Here is a 21,355-nt window from a genome sequence, read left to right as displayed (position 1 = left end):
ATTGTTTACTGCCAGAAGGTTACTGCCATTGAGTTTAATGCCAGCAGTTTACTGCCATTGTTTACTGCCACTGCCTTTTACACCACCTTATTACCTCCGCCACCAAAGGTGGATGGAGGTTATGTTTTCACCCCTGTCTGTTTGTTTGTTTGTCAACAAAATATCTCAAAAAGTTGTGGACGGATTCGAACGAAATTCGGCAGCTTTGTAGCGTATGTCACAAGGACGAAATGATTCGAATTTGGTGAAGATCCGGATTCGGATTCGGCTACTAGAATGTTTAAGTGATTCTTCACCATTGAATGATAGGGCAAAAACGATACATAGCAGGATATCTCAAAACGTTGTGGACGGATTTGGACGAAACTTGGTGGACAGGTTGGGTGTCTCACAAGAACAAATAGATTCGATTTTGGTGAAGATCTGAATATGGATTCGGATATGAGAATTATTTAATTTTTAAGTGATTCTTCACCATTGAGTGATATGGCCAACCAGGCCGAGGTATGCTCTCTACCGAGTGCCGTTCTAGTTTAACATGTTGCAGTCGTTCCTCATGCCTGTTTCCTTTAATATGACGTCGCTAAAATCATTAAGTTTCCTGTTTGGAGTCGCCTCCATTCCTTCATCCCTCTATTCTCTCACCTGTGGAACTGACTCCTTGTGTCTGTTATCTCATGTCCTTCCCTTCAACCTTTCCAGAATGCTGCCCATCATTATATTACTTCATGCTTTCACCCATACCCATCCCTGCTCTCACACCCCTACCCTTTCTATCACTCATACACTCATGTGCGCTCTTTGTCTCCCTGTCCCCTTTGATCCTCTGTCAGTCTATTCACTTGCAATTTATTCAGTGAATTCACAAAATTTCTGTATCCAAAATTTTTTGTTGTCATGCTTTTGGGTCCGTGCTAATTGGTGGAAAAAGAATGGCAGCCAGGCCTCCTCTCTTTGGCTGAGAGCATGCAGGAAGAATATTCTTCTGAGCTGCAGTTCTCCTCATTCTTTATAAAAATCCTGCTCAGAGTCCCGATCAGACGAATTTCAAGCCGAACAGCACTTTAAGTGATTCTCTTCCGTTCAATCCGAGCAACTCAAATTTGCCGAGGTTAACGGTGTTCAATCGAAGTCATTCGATCTAATGCACATTGCTTAACAGAGTTCATCTTGCGTTCGATTGTGCCATTTGGCTGATTTTTGATCAACAGTGTTCAATTTAGATTTCGTTAAGTAGAATTTGGCCCGGCTTTAACTAACTTTGGCTGAATAGTATTTTTCTGTGTCTCGATTATTAGTGTTTAACTTACCTTGAGCTGTGTTGTGCCCCTACGTCTCCACGCTGTTATACTCATACACCTATCGATCTTCAGGTCATGCATCTGTATATCAGTCGCATCTCTCCATGCAGGTCTATAGCGATCGTGCCTTTCCATGAGGTGTTATGCTAATTGCTAGCGTGTCTTCATGTATTCATACAGCACCCATGCCTTTAAATTGTCCACAAGATGGAATCTTTAAAATCCCGGATTGAACACTGCCCCCAGGGTTTTTTTTTTGTTGTTGTTTGTTTTTGTATACAGAGTCGAGGCTCGTGAAAGAGCTAACATTTATCAAACAAACAAATCAAACAAACAAGCAAACAAAGTATATAAAAAGGGGAGTGGTCGACAAGATGGGGAGAGAAGGGGAGGAAGCACACAAACACAACATTTGAGAGCAGGGACATCGGGAGATGTGTGGGAGGGAGAGGGCCTGGGGGGGAGGCAGGATAGGTATAAAGGATTTGTAAATTTTTGGGAACATCTCTCCGTTCGGCTCTACAGAATTTGATTTTGTCCATTCAGCATTTTTCGGTTCCAACTTTCCCCACTGTTTGGTGGTCGACAATCCATAAACGTTATTGTGTTTTGGGTGTGCTTTTTTGGTTTCAAGACGAATTTTTTTTTTTGTCATACTGTACACACAGAGTTCTGAGGGAGAGCATCATCTTTAGGTCTATCCCCTGTTGCCTCTCCATCTGCATTGCTTCATTCTCTCCCTCTCTTCACTGCCAAGAGAAAATGTCTTTCAACTAGTGGTGTGCAGCTGTAATATTTCAGGCACTGCAAGCTGTCGGTGCAGCTTTGTTTTCATGTTACTATTTCAATGAGCAAAATTTTGGTTATTCCATTTTGACTCCAGCTTGACTTTAATGAGTGGCAACCCAACCTGAAGTGTTCACTTGTCAGAGTCAAGCTGGAAATATCAAAAACTAAGCTGACAAATCTGTCGCATCATACTGCTTTAGTTAATGCAGATTTGAGACCACATTATATCATTTCCATGGCATCTTTGCATTTGCATTTCAAAATCATTACATACACTTCTTGCTCACAGCTCTTCATGTGACTGGTAATGTTTAGGTTGTCCTCTGAAACAAAAACAATCACTTAAACAAACAGTCATTACTCATGTATGCCACATTTCAAGCACTTTCCCTTTTATTGTTTTTTCCATTATTGCCTTAAGAGTTTTACTCCAACAGCTTTCTAGAAAATGCATCTAATTTGAACGAGCCTTATATAGTGCTTGGTGACCGTAATGTGTGCACTTCACAGCACGGGTATAGGCAGAGAATGCTGCCGTGGCTTTATCCTGGTTTACTAAAAGTTGCAGAAATTTGAAATGATAGTGGCTGATGGTGGCTTTATTTTTATTTTTAACTCAACTGGACTACCGTCCAGTTGAGTTCATCACATACTGAACCCTCCGGCGTCCGTCGTCTGTCGTCGTCGTCTGTCGTCCGTTAACTTTTCGACGTTAACACTCCAGCGTCCACAAATATCAACCGATTCTGATCAAACTTGACATGCGGCATCTTTACCCCAAGGACCAGGCTGGTATTGCATTTCAGCCCGATCCGTTGAAAAATGGCGGACTTAGGCGACCATTTTGTTTTTGGTCATGAAAACGACGTTAACACTCTAGATCTAGCGTCCACAAATATTAACAGATTTTGATCAAACTTAGAATGTTTAACCCTTACCACACAAGGTAGGTTGCTATTGCATTCCAACCCGATCCGTCACAAAATGGCCGCCATAGGCCGCCATATTGTTTTCAGCTCCGAAACGACGTTAAGACTTTAACGTCCACAAATATTTATGGATTTTGATGAAACTTGGTGTGTGAGACTCTTACCACACAAGGTAGGTTGCTATCGCATGTCAACCCGATCTGTCACAAAATGGCCGCCATACAAGGACCTTTAAATTATTACACAAGGTTGTTGGCTTTTCATTTAAGTCAAATCTAGTACAGACAACTGACCTACTTTAAAGTTGTCCAGTCAGTTCAGTTGAGTTCTGCTTCCCTGGAAGCTCTAGTTTTTGTATACAAGATTGAGGCTCGTGTAAGAGCTAACATGAATCAGAAAAAGACAAACTGACACATAAAACAAAAGATAAAGGGAGCAGAAGACAAGATGGGGAGAGAGAGGGAATCACACAAGTGCAACATTTGAGAGCAGGGACATCAGGAGATCTGTGGGAGGGAGTGGGCTTGGGGGGAGGAGGCACGGGAAGGGGGGGGGGGAGGTGTGGGAGAGGTGTAAAACACATGGACATTGCTAGGACTTCCAAGAAAGAAATCGGAATTTCAAAAAAGTTGGCTTTGTAACGGTTTATGCACCAGGTTTTGGTGAACATGAATATAACCCTTGCATTTATTTGGCTTTTAATGCACAACAACATATGTGGATTGCATCGGGCTGTCAGGATATCTTAGAGGCATGCACCCTTGCCTTAGAGTTCTCTAACCTGGGTTAAAATATTGACCCGCAGCCATAATCTGTCACCCGCAGCCATAATGTTTCAAATCCTGGGAGAGACATCATTGTGTGCGGTATCCAACAGAGTGGTGTTGAATTGGAGGGCCCGTTTGCAAGCACTAATCGTTGGTACCATGCCTGGTGTTGGCCTAATGGTCAAGGTGGCTGGCTTAAGATGTTAGGGTCTTCAGTTTGAGCCCACGTCGTAACGTTGAGTAACACAAAGTGGGTTGATTCGGTCTGTCGTCTTTCCGAGGTCAGCGGAATGAGTACCAGCTTAGTGGAAACAGGCAGCACTGCATCAGCAGCATAGCCTTGCTCCCAGCAATGATACAACCAGCAGCAGGCCTGGCCAGTTGGTTCATGAAAGACTTGGGCCAAACCAGTTAACTGCATAGGAAGGTGAGGTGGAAATAATTTGGGCCGAAGTAGTAGTAGTGGTAGTAGTAGTAGTAGTACATACAATATATATATATATATATATATATATATATATATATATATATATATATATATATATATATATATATATATATATATATATATATATGTATATATATACAGTCACGTGAAAAAGTAAGTACACCCCATGTAAAGTTTTGACTTTTTCAACATATTTCAACATACAGCTATTTGATCTTCATTTCAACAATATTGATAGATAAAGGTGATATAATATAACAAATATCATGAAACATTTACATTTTGTAGTCCATTGTATAATTTAAATAGACATAAATGCAAATTTCGCATGTGGAAAAAGTAAGTACACCCCTACATTTATCACTACTTCAAATACCTAAAATTAGAATCAGGTTCACCAGCTCAGGTGCAAATGATTAGAACATCGTTAGAGAATATCTTGGAGGACCCTGTCTTATTTAAACCTCAGACATTTAGTTTGGTTTGCTCTTTGTTGTTGAAGTGTGCGGCATCACCAAGCCTAGATCAAAAGAGCTCTCTGAGACCTTCAGAAAGAAGGTTATAGATGCCTATGAGTCTGGGAAGGGATTTAAAAAGATATCCAAACAATTAGAAATCAATCATTCGACTGTCCGGAAGATCATCTACAAGTGGAGAAGATTCCAAACAACTGCCAACTTGTTGAGGCCAGGCCGCCCCAGCAAGTTCAGCCCGAGAGCAGACCGCAAGATGCTGAAAGAAGTCTCCAAGAATCCCAGAATGTCATCACGGGACCTACAGGTAGCTCTTGCCACTGTTGATGTCAAAGTGCACGAGTCTACCATTAGAAAGATGCTGCACAAATTTGATCTACATGGGAGGTGTGCCAGGAGGAAACCTTTGCTGTCCAGAAAGAACATCAGGGCAAGACTAAAGTTTGCCAATGAACACCGAGGCAAAGACCAGCACTTCTGGAGCAATGTGCTCTGGACAGATGAGTCAAAGGTCAAGCTATTTGGCCACAGTACCAGAAGACATGTTTGGCGAAAACCAAAGACAGCATTTGACCACAAGAACATGATACCAACTGTAAAGCATGGTGGTGGAAATATTATGGTTTGGGGCAGCTTTGCTGCATCAGGGCCTGGGCAGCTCACCATCATATAATCCACGATGAATTCTTCATTGTACCAGAGGGTGCTTGAGGATAATGTGAGGCCATCTGTCGGAGAGTTGAAGCTCAACCGAAGGTGGACCTTGCAACATGACAATGACCCTAAACATACCAGTAAATCCACCAAGGAATGGCTGAAAAGAAAGAAATGGAGGGTTCTGGAATGGCCAAGTCAAAGCCCGGATCTAAATCCCATCGAGATGTTGTGGGGGGATTTGAAACGAGCTGTGCATGCAAGAAACCCCTCCAACATCGCACAGCTGAAAGAATTCTGCATGGAGGAGTGGGCAAAAATTTCTCCCAGTTGATGTCAGAGACTGGTAGACAGTTATGAGAAACGCCTACTTGAGGTTGTTTCTGCCAAAGGGGGCAATACCACCTATTAGAGCCAAGGGTGTACTTACTTTTTCCACATGCGAAATTTGCATTTATGTTTATTTAAATTATACAATGGACTACAAAATGTAAATGTTTCATGATATTTGTTATATTATATCACCTTTACCTATCAATATTGTTGAAATGAAGATCAAATAGCTGTATGTTGAAATATGTTGAAAAAGTCAAAACTTTACATGGGATGTACTTACTTTTTCACGTGACTGTGTATATATATATATGGCATAATTTCCTGAGCTATTTCTTTCTGACTGTTGTCATGTTAATTGGGACACTGATCTTGTTTTTGGCTCAATCTGGTTTAGATACAAAGAAGTATTCATGTGACTGGTAATGTTTAGGTTGTGAATGTGGAGACAGGGCAACCTCCTAATGTTACTCACATTACACCTGATCATGTTCTGTCAATGTTTTTGCTAATTTGTGCCTTTCTTTGTAACACATAATGAAAACTATTCTTCAATATACATGAGCAATCTAGTTTGGTTTTTTTAAAATTCTTTTTCAGTGAAGCATTTATCTCCCATAGTACAAATAGCAGCACATATTTATGTCGGCTAATTTGTTTTCTTTTCACAATCATGATGATAAAACAGACTTACATTCAGCGTTAAAGTTATATGGATGTATTTAAGTAAAGCCTTATTTAAAGCCAAAACCTTGATCTTTTCTACCCCTGCTATTTCACCCCAGATATACTTTTTTTTTAATTCCAACTTCTTTCCTGGAAGTCCTTGAGTGTTCATATATTTTATACCTCTCCCACCTACCCCCAAGCCCTCTCCCTCCCACATTTCTCCCGATGTCCCTGCTCTCAAATGTTGTGTTTGTGTCCTTCCCCCTCTCTCCCCATCTTGTGTTCTGCTCCCCTTATTTTTGTGTTTTATGTGTCGGTTTCACTTTTTGTGTGATTAATGTTAGCTCTTTCACGAGACTCAATCTTGTATTAAAAAAAAAAAAAAAAAGTTTGATCTGTGTGCAGTTTGTAAAAAGGCTCTTGTGTTTTTACACTTGGATATAGATCTGTGTGCATGAGCATTTGTTTGCATAGATTCAGGTTGCAGAAATAATGACCCCATGTCTATTGCTTGCAGGATTAAGCAACATCATCGGCATCATTGTGTACATCTCTAGCAACTCTGGGGACCCCAACCAAGGTGACTCGAAAAAAAGCAGTTACTCGTACGGTTGGTCCTTTTACTTCGGTGCGCTGTCCTTCATCCTCGCTGAAGTGGTGGGAGTCGTGGCAGTGCACGCGTACATCGACAAAACACGGGAAGCACGTTCCCGCTTCCGTCCCAATGGAGTCAAACGATCTGTTTTTTCTCGGCTGCCGAGCCACCGGTACCGCTATCGACGCCGTTCGCGTTCCAGCTCACGATCTACAGAACCTCCACGCTCGTTGGACGCATCCCCTGGTATGCTAGCTCGCTCGTACATGCCTCCGCCATTCACCGACATCCCATTGTACACTCTGAGTCGAGAAGCTGTCGTTTCTCAGCCACCTCCGACCCAAGGCATCTATAACTCGATCCTGCCACCGACCGCAGGTCAGACCTTCTTGCAGGTTCACGATTACCCAGACATGGAGGCTGCAGATGCACTGTCTCTCACTAACAGACGGACTACACCCGTGTAGGCGGTGGTGACGATGAACCAATTCGCAGAACACAAGTACAATGCGAGGTCCATGCGAGTGGCAAATGGCGAAACAAACAGTCCGTGTCTGTTGTGGCACTATTGCTGCTCTCGTACACCAATCCTTCGTGGTTGCCATCAGCGCAACCACGTGATCAAACTCGTTTTCATTCTTATTCAAAATGGTTGTTTCTGCAGACCTGACTGGAGAAGTGTGGTGGCATCCTGTATAGATTTGCCACATTGTCTGCTTTCTCTTACTCCTGGTGTCGTATGATGAGGATTGACCCATGGCTAAGACATATTCTAAACATTCATATACACACTAATGACCTCAAAAAATCATGTAGTCTTGCTAATATAGGCTTATGATACTCTACCATCCCAAGCCTTGAGTTACATCGACAATCACAAAAGCCTCGTAAGATCAAGTATGCTTTGAAATGATGTACAATTGGAAAACCCACCATCAATGGTATATACATATATATATATATATATGTATATACCATTGTGTGCTGTGTGCTGCTCATAGGTGCAGACCAGCTTTTTAAAGCAGTTTATACCTTTGAGCAAATGCCTATTATGGATATATTTAAGTATTTCTCAGTGCCAACATATTTAAAGCCTTATTTGTAAATTGCTTTATAGGCCACTATATTTACGAACATCACACTTGTTTATATGTAGTTTAATCCCCAACAGAATGATCTGTGAAACTCATAAGGTGAGACATCAGGTGACAGCATCTGACGTCAAGTACAGTAGGTGGTGATGGTGGAGGTCCATTCTCTTGACAGAGCGTTGGGATGCTCACGAGTCGCAAAACGGTTCTGTGACTAAGAACCAATCCTGGACAGGTTGCCACTCTGTCACAGGGTGTGGAAATTTCTTCCTTCAATGGTCATTGGAATCGAACCGGCACCAGAGAGAGAGAGAGAGAGAGCAATGCAACAAGGCTTTACTCGCTCCACCACCGGACCGCTAAGTACAGAAGGCATCAAAGGTATGCCAATGCACCAGCAGACAGTGTTTCTACAGTGGGGCAGGGTATCACTCAACAAAGTAAAAGCAAGATTATAGGTCTTTTTATCAGACAGCAGAATAACCAAGCAAAGTGTTACTGTTCAAACACTTAATGAAAGCCATGATGATGTCGGTATACTTGGTAATTCTTTTTGAAATCTTTCAAAATTCTGCAGGAGAGGTGTTTATTATTCACCATAAGCCTTTCTGACACCACAAATGAGGCACCAAAGGCATTTCATGTCGTTTGGCTGCGACGACATGTACTAAGTGACCCAGATGTTCGGTTACAGGGCTTTGACTTAACTTCCTGGTTCGAGTCATTCCACCTTTGGCCGTATGAACTGACGATAGACAAGGCAGACATTATATTCGTTATTAAGTAGCAGTTTTTTATTATCATGAAGTGATATACAAAAGACAAACTTGACTTAAAAAAAAAAATAGACTGATCAAGTGAAATAAAATTTGTATATCCGGGGATGAGTTGTACTATAAAGAGGAATAATGATGGTTGTGCTGGATGGATATCGTGCCATAAGGCGTGTGAGTAGGAATTGATGTAAAATTCCATCATGCAGACTGTGTTGTTAAATGCACTTCCCATTTCCGCCGCCCACATTGTTATTTGTTCTGAATAAATTTTGATCATTTAAGAAAAACCTGAAATGAGCATAAAACATTTCAGGTAAACCTTAAGGGCAATTTCATATATACCAGCAGACTATCTGTTCCCATTATACATGTTGTGTGACTTGCATATATAAATGTTTGTGGTTAGGGTCGCTGTTTACTTTAGTACTCCTGAATGCTTACTACCCTTATAAGCAATAGGTTATCACTTTAATGAAGTCCTGTTGGCCAAGTGTTTCTTGTTTGCCATGTCAAAAGGGAATTGTTGCGTATACGACTGACTGTCTCACCCTGCGGCACTAGAAAAAAGATACAAATCCATGTTTACACAATTGTCTGCATTGTCTATGAACTAAAATGAAAGATATGAAAAACGTTTGTAAAGGTAACAAGTGTGGAACTGGCCTATAATGTATAATAAAATTCCAATAATACTTCCTTTATGCCAGGTGTGTTTTATGTGAGTTTATACAATAGTATTTTTGTCGTTGTTGTTGTTGTCTAAGGAAATCGCCGCAAACAAGACATAAAGCCACTCTAGGTAAGGGGCTAAGGGAAGGTTAGAAAAAGATAGCAAAACAATACCAAAAAGGTTAGAAGCAAAACAAACAAAAAAATATATATATATAGAAAAATAAGAAGAAACAAGTAAAGATATATTCAAAGTACACCGCCCCCATGCCAAATAATTAAATATCCCACAGCACGGCAATACCGCCGTGCAGCTCATAGAGACTGTATTTGGAGGGAGAGGTGCGCAATATTTGATTGATTAATTGCACAATTAAAATCAATAAAAGATTGTCATAAAATATTTTCTTAATCAATTGGCTAATAGCATAACTAAACCACTAGTTTCATCCGAAGATGTGAGCTTCATTCGAAGATGTAACTTTTAGAAATTTAATTAAATAAGTCATAAATAAAGAAATTAAATAATTAATTTATCATCCATAAATAATTATTAATCGATTAATTGATTAATCAATAAATCCAAAATACCCTTTACAGATAAATCACTTGGTCATTGTCATGTCCAAATATAAGCTTCCTAGCTCAAAAGGTGCCTGAGATATTGCCCAGATGAGAAAGAAAGTAAATGATTAATAATGAAAATAAATAAATAATAATCATAAAAAATCAAATAATTAAGCAATTGGCTAATATAACACATAAACCACCACCATTTCATCCGAATCTGTAAGAAAAAAAAAATTTTTTTAGTCATTAATCAAATGATTAAATAATTAATCGATTAATTAATAAATCAAAAATAGCCTTCACAGCCAAATCACTTGGTCATTGGCACGTACAAATATCAGCTTCCTAACTCAAAAGGTGCCTGAGATAATGGCCAGAAGAGAGGAAATGTACAAGTACTTAATTAATCGCTAATAATTAAATAACTCATCAATTAATTGATTAATCAAAAAACAAAAAATACCTTTTTTGACAAAGTACTTGCTCACTATTGTGCTGAAATTTCAGCTTCCTAGCTCAAAGGATGGCTGAGATATCGCCCGGACAAACAAGAAAGAAAACAAGTACAGATACATTCAAAGTACACCACCGCCATGCCAAATATTTAAATATCCTACAGCGCGGCATTGCCGGAGCGCCTCCGGCGCCCGGCAATACCGCAGTGCAGCTCATAGAGGCTGCATTGGGAGGGGGGAGGTGTACACTAATTGATTGATTAATTGTATAATTAAAATCAATAAAAGATTATCACAAAATATTTTCTTCATCAATTGGCTAATAGCATAACTCAACCACTAGTGCTTCATCCGAAGATGTATCTTTTAGAAATTTAATTAAATAACTCATTAATAAAAAATTAAATAATTAATTGATTAATCAATAAATAATTAATCGATTAAATGATTAATCAAAAATATCCTTGATAGCCACATCACTTGGTCACTGTGCTGTCCAAATATTAGCTTCCCAGCTCAAAAGGTGCCTGAGATATTGGCCAAATGAGAAATAAAATTAATAAATGATTAATAAGTAAAATAAATATATCATAATCATTACAAAATTAAATTATTAATCAATTCGGTCATAGAACACATAAACCACCACCATTTCATCAGAATGTGTTACTTAAAAAAAAACAAATTTTAGTCATTAATCGAATAATTAAATAATTAATCGATTAATTGATTAATTAATAAATCAAAAATAGCCTTTACAGTCAAATCACCTGGTCATTGGCATGTCCAAATATCAGCTTCCTAACTCAAAAGGTGCCTGAGTTAATGGTCAGAAGAGAAAGGAAATTTAATTAATTAAATAAGTACCTAATTAGTCGCTAATTAATTAAATAACTCCTCAATTAATTGATTAATCAAAAAACAAAAAATACTGTTTTTGAAAAAGGACTTGCTCACTATTGTGCCTAAATTTCAGCTTCCTTGCTCAAAGGATGGCTGAGGTATCGTCCGGACAAACAAACAAACAAACAAACAAGCAAGAAAACAAACAAACAAACAACCAGAGTGAAAACTGAGTACTCCCTTTCAGCGTGCGTCACTGCCGAGCCCCCTTCGGTGCCAGGCAATGACGTTTTGCAGCGCCTGGAGATGGCATCGGAAAGGTGCGGTGTACAACAAACAAGAAAACAAGAAAACAAACAACCAGAGTGAAAACTGAGTACTCCCTTTCAGCGTGCGTCACTGCCGAGCCCCCTTCGGTGCCTGGCAATGACGATTTGCAATGCCTGGAGATGGCATAGGAAAGGTGCGGTGTACAACAACCAGAGTGAAAACGGAGTACTCCCTTTCAGCATGCGTCACTGCCGAGCCCCCTTCGGTGCCTGGCAATGACGTTTTGCAGTGCCTGGAGATGGCATCGGAAAGGTGCGGTGTACAACAAACAAGAAAACAAGAAAACAAACAACCAGAGTGAAAACTGAGTACTCCCTTTCAGCGTGCGTCACTGCCGAGCCCCCTTCGGTGCCTGGCAATGACGATTTGCAATGCCTGGAGATGGCATAGGAAAGGTGCAGTGTACAACAAACAAGAAAACAAGAAAACAAACAACCAGAGTGAAAACTGAGTACTCCCTTTCAGCGTGCGTCACTGCCGAGCCCCCTTCGGTGCCCGGCAAAGACGTTTTGCAGCGCCTGGAGATGGCATCGGAAAGGTGCGGTGTACAACAAACAAGAAAACAAGAAAACAAACAACCAGAGTGAAAACTGAGTACTCCCTTTCAGCGTGCGTCATTGCCGAGCCCCATTCGGTGCCCGGCACTGACGTTATGCAGCGCCTGGAGGTGGCAAAGGTGCGGTGTACAACAATCCAAGACACAGGAAGTAGCAGAATCAGGTAAAAAAAATACCTTTAATTGTAGTTTTAGTTGCATGGCTTTGGTCGATTCAATCAATTTATCAGCAGGTGCTCTTAACAGACCGTCTGAAGCATACGTCATTATTTACAGTACTAATACTACTATAATAGCTCTCCGTAGAGAGCATACCTCCACCAGGATGAACAGTTTATGTTTTGTATCCCACTGATAGGCCGGATCTGGATTCGGACCTGAACCAAAATCTAATCAGCTTGTTCTTGTCACCGAACCAACTCATCCACCTAGTTTTGTGATCATCTGTCCACAACTTTTTAAAACAGCATGCTATATATCATTGTTGGCCCCATCATTCAATGGTGAATAATCACTTCAAAATTAAATAATTATCATATCCGAATCCATATTCAGATATTCACCAAAATCAAATATATTTGTCATGGTCAGACACCCAACTGGTCCACCAAGTTTCATCCAGATCCGTCCACAACTTTTTGAGGTGTCGTGCTATATATCGGTTTTAGCTCCATCACTCACTGGTGAAAATCACTTTAAAATTATCTGATCCGTATCCGGATCCAGATCTTGCCAAAAATCTATTAATCTCGTCCTTGTCACTTACCCAACCTGTCCACCAAATTTCATTCAAATCAGTCCTCAATTATTTGAGATATCCTGTTCACAAACAGAAAGGGGTGAAAACATAACCTCCATTCACCTTCTGTGGCTGATGTTATAATTCATTTGGTATGCACCTGGAGGTAGCACAGGTGCTCCTTCAAGTGGTGACCGGAAAAGAAAGTGCACTTCATGATGCGCGCACGTTTTGAAACCAATACTGGAAATTTTCTAAAAGGTCTGAAAGGACAAGTAATTGCAACAAGAGGTGAAAGTACTTTGGTATACATGGGATTATCCCAGAAGAAACAAATAAAAAGCAAATGCATTATACAATGCATTGAGAGCCTTTTGCTTCAGAAAGAGCATTTACAATTACACCTCATTTGCATGCTTTATGCATTGCATTGTACAACATGCTTCATGCATTTAAAAAACATGCATTGCACAACAAAAGTTAATTGTCTGATTCAGGATTTGATGTTTGGGAATACTTGCCTCAATACGCCCGATTCAAATTCTTGGCTCACCACGTAATGGAAACTTTTCAAGCTTTGGGAGTAGGTATTATGGAGTGTGATGTGATTTATTTATTATACATACAAAATGCAGGTTTATAAAATTCACTTTACAGAAGCTGCCGAATGTGTTTGCCAGATAGAGACTAATGGTGTAAATGAATGGAGTTGTGCAGAGCAGAATTATAGCATCACTGCGACAGGTGACAAATGTGACATCTACATACCGATTTGTCTTCCTTTGCCTGCACATTCAATTCACCGGTGTGAATAAGTTGCTTGGTTTGTACCGCAACGTGATGAAGAATGCCACGAAGGAATCGTGACAGACCGTAGGGGTGTCAGACAAGTAAGTTGCACAGACAACGACCTCCTGGACAGACGTTACCACACGGATGTGGTTACCATCACACTGAAGATGCCAAAATTTCAAGGATAGCCGATAGTATTTCACAGGCCAGCACCGAGCAGTTATCGCTGCTCTGTCATCCAGCGGGGCTATTTCCACAATGATTATAAAATAAGATTATGATTCATTTAATTTTCTATTTGGATGGTCAAATATCTGGATCGTTAATGCGACTAAATAGTGGCAACACGAGACAAGCTGTTCCTTACAAGATAAACAAGAAAAAGAGCAGAGATTGCAAACCCTCGCCAGGATGTATTTTCAGTGGTTTTTAAGGCTTTAGTGTTAAAACAAATATGGCGGCCGAACCACGTGACCGATGACGTCATCATTTGTTTTCTAAACGAATTTATTCTGAGATTATGCTCAAGAAATTTCATCTTGATCGGATGAAGTTTTGTACTTGTCGAATTATGACGTCATAATGGAGGCACCTATGATATCATCAGTTACATATTTTATTCCCCACGGAGAGTTCTTTACAATGAGCCATGTCTCAATTTTTTCTATTCAGCGCTTTCAGAGATATAGAGGTGCAAATGTTTCGGTTTTCCAAGATGGTGGCCGAACCATGTGACCTATGACGTCATAATTATCATTTAAAAGATTCTACAGGTGGAGTTGCACCTATGGTGAAAATTTCCTGTCAATCGGACCAACGGTTGCAGAGAAAATCATCTTTATTCTGTGCGGAGAATTCTGTGCGATTCTGTGTGATTCTGATTTGACATCAAATTTTGGAAGTTTAAATTTATGATATTGATCAAAGCTTGGGTCAACAGGATGAAAAGTGACGATTTTTTAGATGAAAAATGATGATATTAGAAGTTTGACCTTGAGTTTACCTTTGACCTTTTGACCTAAAAAAAAGTTGGTTTCCCAATTCAGTGAGGCAATACACAAATGTTATTCTATTTTCAAGTCAATCGGTGGAAAATTGATGGGTTTTCAGATGATAATTGATGATTTTGGAAGTTTGACCTAGAGTAGACCTTTGACCTTTTAACCTCAAAAATAGTTGGTTTCCCAATTAATTGAGGCAATATGCAAATGCTGTTCAATTTTCAAGTCAATTGGATTAAAATTGATGGTTTTTTCAGATGAAAAGTGATGATTTTGGAAGTTTGACCTTGAGTTGACCTTTGACCTTTTGACATCAAAAATAGTACGTTTCCCAATTTAGGGACGCGATCTGCAAATGCTGTTCAATTTTCAAGTCAATCGGTTGAGAATTGACAGCTTTTTAGATGAAAATGGATGATTTTTTAAAATTTGACCTTGAGTCGACCTTTGACCTATTGACCTCAAATAATAGTTCATTTCCCAATTTAGTGACTCAATACACAAATGCTATTCAATTTTCAAGTCAATCAGATTTAAAATGGCGATTTTAGAAATTTGACCTCCAGATGACCTTTGACCTTTGACCTCAAAATCAATAGGCTTCTCAATTGGGACGACTTATACAACTTGGTGAAGTTTCGTGACGATCGGTTTAGAATTGTGACCTGTAGGCCGGTGACAAACAAACAAACAGACAGACAGAACCACAAACGCAACCGACCAATATACTTGAAAAATCTTCGATTTTGCAAGTAACAAACAGACAAACGGACTCAAATGCAATACCCTCTCCTCAGGCGAGGGTAATAAGTGCAGTAGTTTATTATACAATAAACGGAGCAACACAAATTGTAACAAAATCACAAGACAATCACCTATGACCCTCCAGGCAACACATACACACAGCTTAGTATAGAGGGAAAGGAATGTGGTGAGGAACCTGTAGCTAGTGCAGAACAGTTGGAGCAGAACATGCACTGTGCTGCCTCATCTCAATCAGGGCAAGATCAGGATCCAGACAGCAGACCAGAGAGTCAGGGCAAGCCAGCAGCTTGTGACAGAAAGGTGGTTAGTGCTTGGACTTCTTAACCAGAAAAAGAGCTGGTCCAAGATAGTGAGTGTCAGACTGAGAATGAGAGCACTTCCTGTTTGGGTCAGGGTTTTATACCCAAACCCTGTCCTGCCACAAGTCTCCAGCTGCTGAGGATAATCAATGATGGTCACAAAGGTTTTCCTCCACAAAGGTACAGCATAGTAATTTTGCTGTACGGAGTTAAAGGCGTTCAGTCGGCAATCTTTGGTCGGATTACAAAACAAAATCTTCTCCATATATAAACTCTCATGTATAGTCTTTGTGGCAAGTTTGAACAAAATCGGTCCATGCATGTTGAGAAATGGTTGGTGACATGTTTAAGTAACAAACTGTCCACCAGTCGGCCATCTTAGATTTGATCTCGAAAAATAATGACATGCATGTGTATCCCATCATTCATTTTCTATGTGCCAAGTGTGAACAAGATCGGTAAATGCATGTCCGAGAAATAGTTGAGGGCGTGGTCAATATGGGCTTTTTTTTTTTACAACTAAAATGGCTGCCAGTCTACCGGTCAGCCATCTTGGATCAGATCGCAAAATAAAGTGAGGAGCATGTGTGTGCCATCGTGTACTCTGCTTGTGCCAAGGTTGAACAAAATTGGACCATGCTTGTTCAACACTCCACAAGTTACGTTTGGCACAAACCCAAGATATCACATCACCCAAATAACACCATCCCTACTGTGAAGCATGGAGGTGGCAGCATCATGTTATGGAGATGGTTCTCTTCAGCAGGGCACTTGTCAGGATAGAAGGGAAAATAGATGGAGAAAAATACAGAAAAATCCAAGAAGAAACCCTGCTACCCTCTGCAAAAAAAATTAAATTGGGACGGACGTTCACCTTTCAGCATGACAATGACCCGAAGCAAACAGCCACAGCTACACTGGAGTGGCTAAGGAACAAAAAGATAAATGTCCTTGAGTGGCCCAGTCAAAGCCCTGACCTAAATCCAATGGAAAATCTGTGGCATGACTTGAAGATTGCTGTCCATCAACGCTCACCACACAAGCTTGAACAGTTTTGTACTGAAGAATTGGCAAATATTGGCCAATCAAGGTGTGCGTGGTGGTATAGACCTATCCCAACAGACTCACAGTTGTAATTGCTGTCAAAGATGCTTCCAACAAGTATTACCTCAGGGGGGTGGACACTTAGCCAACCAAGATATTCTAGTTTTGTATTTTTAATTAATTTTCTGAAATTTGTAGAATTTGTTTTTCACTTGGAAGTTGTGGGTTGTGATGTGAAAATAAAGGTGGAAAAAGTCTGATTTAATGCAATTTAATTCCAGGCTACAAGGCAAGAAAAGGTGAACATTTTGAAAGGGGGTGTAGACTTTCTACATTATGATGTCTACTCTTGCATCATCAGATACATATGCCTGCCAAAGCAGTTTCTTGACCATTGGGCATAATCCTGCTTGGTGGCATTACTCCTACACTGGACACTCGAGTGGCTCATTCAGCCAAGGAGGTTGGTACCCATTTCACCGACCTCAGAAGGATGAACAGGCTGAGTCAACCCCATCTGGTGTTATTTCAATGAACAGGATTTGAACTCACGACCCTAGAATCCCAAGCCAGCACCCTAACCGTTAAGCCAACACCAGGCTGTAGACTTTCTTTTGGCACTGTATATATATATATATATATATATATCGATATTCGATATATATATATATATCGATATTATATATATATATATATATATATATATATATATATATATATATATATATATATATATATATATATATATATATATATATATATATATATATTGTAACGGATTTGAGAAGTGTAACGGATTTGAGAAGCGTAACAATTTTGAGAAAGTGTAACGAATGTGAAAAGTATGGTTTTGTTGTGTGTAACACCCTCGTAATGTAAAGAATGGTCGCAGCTCGTCCTCTTAGTTAATTCCATAAACCTACACACAGGACACGATATATCCTTTTAAATAGTTAGTCCCTTATTCTCTGTGTAGGCTAAGGATGTGTTTCCCACTAGTTTGACTCTTCATTGCACCGAATTAAATAAGAGTAGGCCCTCCGACACCCCATGGCAGCTTCCAAGTGCCAGGTTTGCACTTTGCTGCATTTTCATCTGCCGTCCACTTTGCAGCAGTTGACTCCATTACGCACGAGGTAACGCCGAAGAAGAAAGGCGGGTCTCCACCTCGTCATAGAGGGGAGGAGTAAGTCGGCCCCGCTCATCCAACCCAGAACGAGGGGTTTGGCTTGAAGGGGCGGAGAGAGAACGTTTGGGGAAGGTTCGAAAAGGGTGAAGGGCGGGGCCTATATAACCCGCTGCGGGACGCTCCCAAAAAGAGATGAGCTGAGATGAGCAGAGAGGAGGGATGAGTTCTGGGTCCAGGAGATGCGCTGGAGACGAGCAGGTGTGACCGAGCCGCTGTGAGACGTGCCGCGCTGCAGGAGAAACGGAACGGGGCAACACAAGGAGCGCACGAGGCAGTACGGAGAAAGGAACTTCGCCCGCGCAGTTTGGGACCAAAGCTCGGCTTCTTGACGGCAGTGCCTTCTGGCCCGACCGTGCCCAGTACCCGCTGAACCTTCCTTGCTTCTAAAAGCCACCCATCTCCAAGCCATTCCTTCCTGCCTGCATTTCCCCGTGTAAGTGTGATCGTCCGTCTGTCTTTAATGTTGTCCTGGGGTTTATTAATTAAGCTTGAATAGGTAAGCTAATGATTTCACTGTGTGTCTGCTCCTTCCATTTTCTGAATATAACCGACTGCTCTCGTTGCTTTGGCTTGTGAAAATACTTAATAAATCCTGTTATTCCTCCGTACTTCTTCTTCTTCTTCATTCTTGTTCGGTCGCTTTAGAGGTTTCCATATTGAGTAGCTGCGGCGCGATACGGCCAAAGTTTGGGGTGAATCGGGTTTTAGTCAGGGAAGCACTGTTCGGTCGCGGAGCCTCCGCTCGGCAAACATACCATCTTTAACCGCATACCGTAACAATTGGTGTCAGGAGTGGGATTCGAACCTGGGACTAAATTTATTTAGCCCAAATTGTGGAACACCAATTGTACTATTGGCGTAACAATTGGTGTCGGGGAGTGGGATACGAGGCCCGAAGCGCGCTTCACGCGCTCAAAATTACGAGCTGCTGAAATTTTTTGTTTTTAAAGCAAAACCCGAATTTTGAAATCGCGCCATGGCTGGTCAAGGCGATCGGATGCAGGTGGGTGAGCTAGAAGAGGGGTTAGGAGTAACCCAGGATCAAATGGAGGGGAGCAATGAGGAGAACATTGGCAATGTGGTTGAGGGGGTATCAGGTGCACAAAATGGCGCTCTCGCGCACGTGGTTACGGGCGCGCAAAATGGCACCTCGCACATGGCTGCGGGGACCGCGCCCGCGACCGTAGCAGCGCCGCCATTGGATTCGAACCTTTTGTTGCTACAAATCGTGACAGTACCCTTTGTACTACCAACGGTGGCCCAAATGCAAGCCTTCATGGCCCAAAGGAATGCAAAAATTGATAGGATGGGGGCCGATTGGGAGGAAAGGGAGCAGAGGGACAGAGACCGCAGGTTGGGCGAGCAGATCCCACGGGTGCACGAGGAGGTAAAGCGGGTCGAGAAGCGCTGGTTGAGCGAAGCGGAGGAAAGCACGGGTACAATGACGGGGGTAGAAATCGCGACACGGGGTTTGGAAAAGCCGGCGACCGCTGAGGTAGAGGAGGGTGTTTTATTAAAGCCAGCGGTCGTCGAGGTGAATAAAGAAAAAGCAGTGCTGGGAATTAAAATTGAAGAGATGACGGAGGTAGCCCGGGAATTGCAGGGAGAAATGGAAAATGTGCAAAGTCCCTGCTCAAATCATGATTATGTACGCACTAACCAAATAAAGAGTTTCCAGGTTTTGGTGCAGGGAGGAAGAAGAACCCCGAAGGTGAGCCGTGCTGTGTATTGTGCGGGGAGATTTTGTAAGAGGATGTTTGGCGACAAAAGAATTTTCACGCGCTTGGGATCGAGGAAGCATCCGGGCGTTGGTAAAGGGTCCCGTGTGAGTGGAAATGGCACGCGTGTGAGGAAAAAGTGTGCGTCGGCGAGTGGGTGTGTTATAAAGTGTGGGAGTGAAACCGAGTGCGAGCGAGAATGCACGTCGGGGTGTACGGAGTGTACGTGCGAGGGTGAGAGTGACCCAGAGAGTGAGTTGGTGGTGGAGCGGGTGCGAGAATGCACGCTTGGAATGGTTGAGGGTGTGCGAGGAAGCACACCTGAGTTGGTGGTAGCGCGAGTGTGGGAGAGCCCATGTGAGCTCGTTAGTGGGTGGATGCAAGAGTGCACGCCCATGGTGAGTGGTACGGAGTACGTACCAAGGGAGAGTGCGCAAGACGGTGCGCGAGGTGTGTTAAGGGAGTGTGCGAACAGCGAGTGTGCGCGAGAGGTGTGGTGTGTAACAGGGAGTACGTTGGTGGAATGTACGGACGGCGTTGGAACTCCAGGTTTTGTGAGGGTGAAAGGGGTAGCGTATGCGTGTGAGCATGCAGGTGAAGCATCGACGGTAACTGGGTTAGCGGTTCGAGCGATGGATAGCCGATGCGAGCACTCGGGGCGCGGTGCGCTTTGTTGGATGCAGGGCCCGGCGCGGATCGAAGCTGCGTCGTTTCTCTTTGAAGCGTCGTTGCCGATTCGGGCTTGGCCCCGCCCCGCACGGTCGAGTCATGGCCTTGGCGGGCGAGGCGACCGGTCCGGTTCAAGGGCGAGTGGGAGGAAGCGGAACGGTGCCCCCTCGCGGGGACGCGGTTCCGACCGGGGGAGATTGAGCCATCGGGCCCGGGACCGCAAGGTGCCGCGCCGAGATGGTGCGTGGAATCTCAGCCCGACCAAACCACCTCCCTTGAACCGAAAGCCGGACGGATTCAACCTGCAGGCGACCAAACCACCCGAATTCATTGCTCGGCTTTACGAAGCCGAGTTTAATGATGTCATGACGCACCGAGGCTAGGATATAGCGGACTGTGATGATGGTGATAGTGATAGTGATTTGATACGAAATTTAGAAAAGTGAATAGGATTGGTAGAGTGACTGGCAAATTTTTGATTGGTTGAAATTTGACGAGCAAAATTTATAGTAAGAGATGCCCCATGTGATGGGATGGCCAATCCACCATCCCTCACAACGGGGGGCAAAGGAGCACTAGTTTATGGGGTTGATGGCAGTGAAAACTAGCCCGGGAGGGTTAGGATATATCGTGTGTAGGGACCTAGAAGATGACCTTAGGTGACGTTAAGGTTAGGTAGTGACAATGATACCTGTAGTGGGGATGCAGGTAGATTAGTGTGGATGATAATGACGTGGAAGCGCAATAGTTTAAAGGGAAGACGGGGAGCACTAAGTTAGCAGGGCAACAGGTAGTTCAGATGATGCCGTGTGAGTGTTGGAGGTGTATTCAGAAGTGTATTGTGGAAGTGTATGGTGAACAGGTGTGATTGAACAGGTGTGATTGCACAGG

The 21,355-nt window shown here is 42.1% G+C and overlaps 1 protein-coding gene across 1 annotated transcript in view; it reads left to right on the top strand.

Moving 5' to 3' along the window:
• LOC137423992 (voltage-dependent calcium channel gamma-2 subunit-like) overlaps positions 1–7,466 on the top strand; it is a 182,521-nt gene extending 175,055 nt beyond the window's left edge. The window contains exon 4 of the mRNA XM_068111492.1: positions 6,881–7,466. Coding sequence (XP_067967593.1) covers positions 6,881–7,425 — 545 coding nt within the window. The 3' untranslated portion in view covers positions 7,426–7,466. The remainder of the gene's footprint in view (positions 1–6,880) is intronic.
• Positions 7,467–21,355: the final 13,889 nt, after the last annotated feature.

The sequence above is a fragment of the Myxine glutinosa genome, chromosome 3, assembly GCF_964187855.1.
Source record: "Myxine glutinosa chromosome 3, kmMyxGlut1.1, whole genome shotgun sequence".
NCBI lineage: Eukaryota > Metazoa > Chordata > Myxini > Myxiniformes > Myxinidae > Myxine > Myxine glutinosa.
Note: the sequence above shows the minus strand (reverse complement) of the source record. Positions and strands in the feature narration are given on the sequence as shown.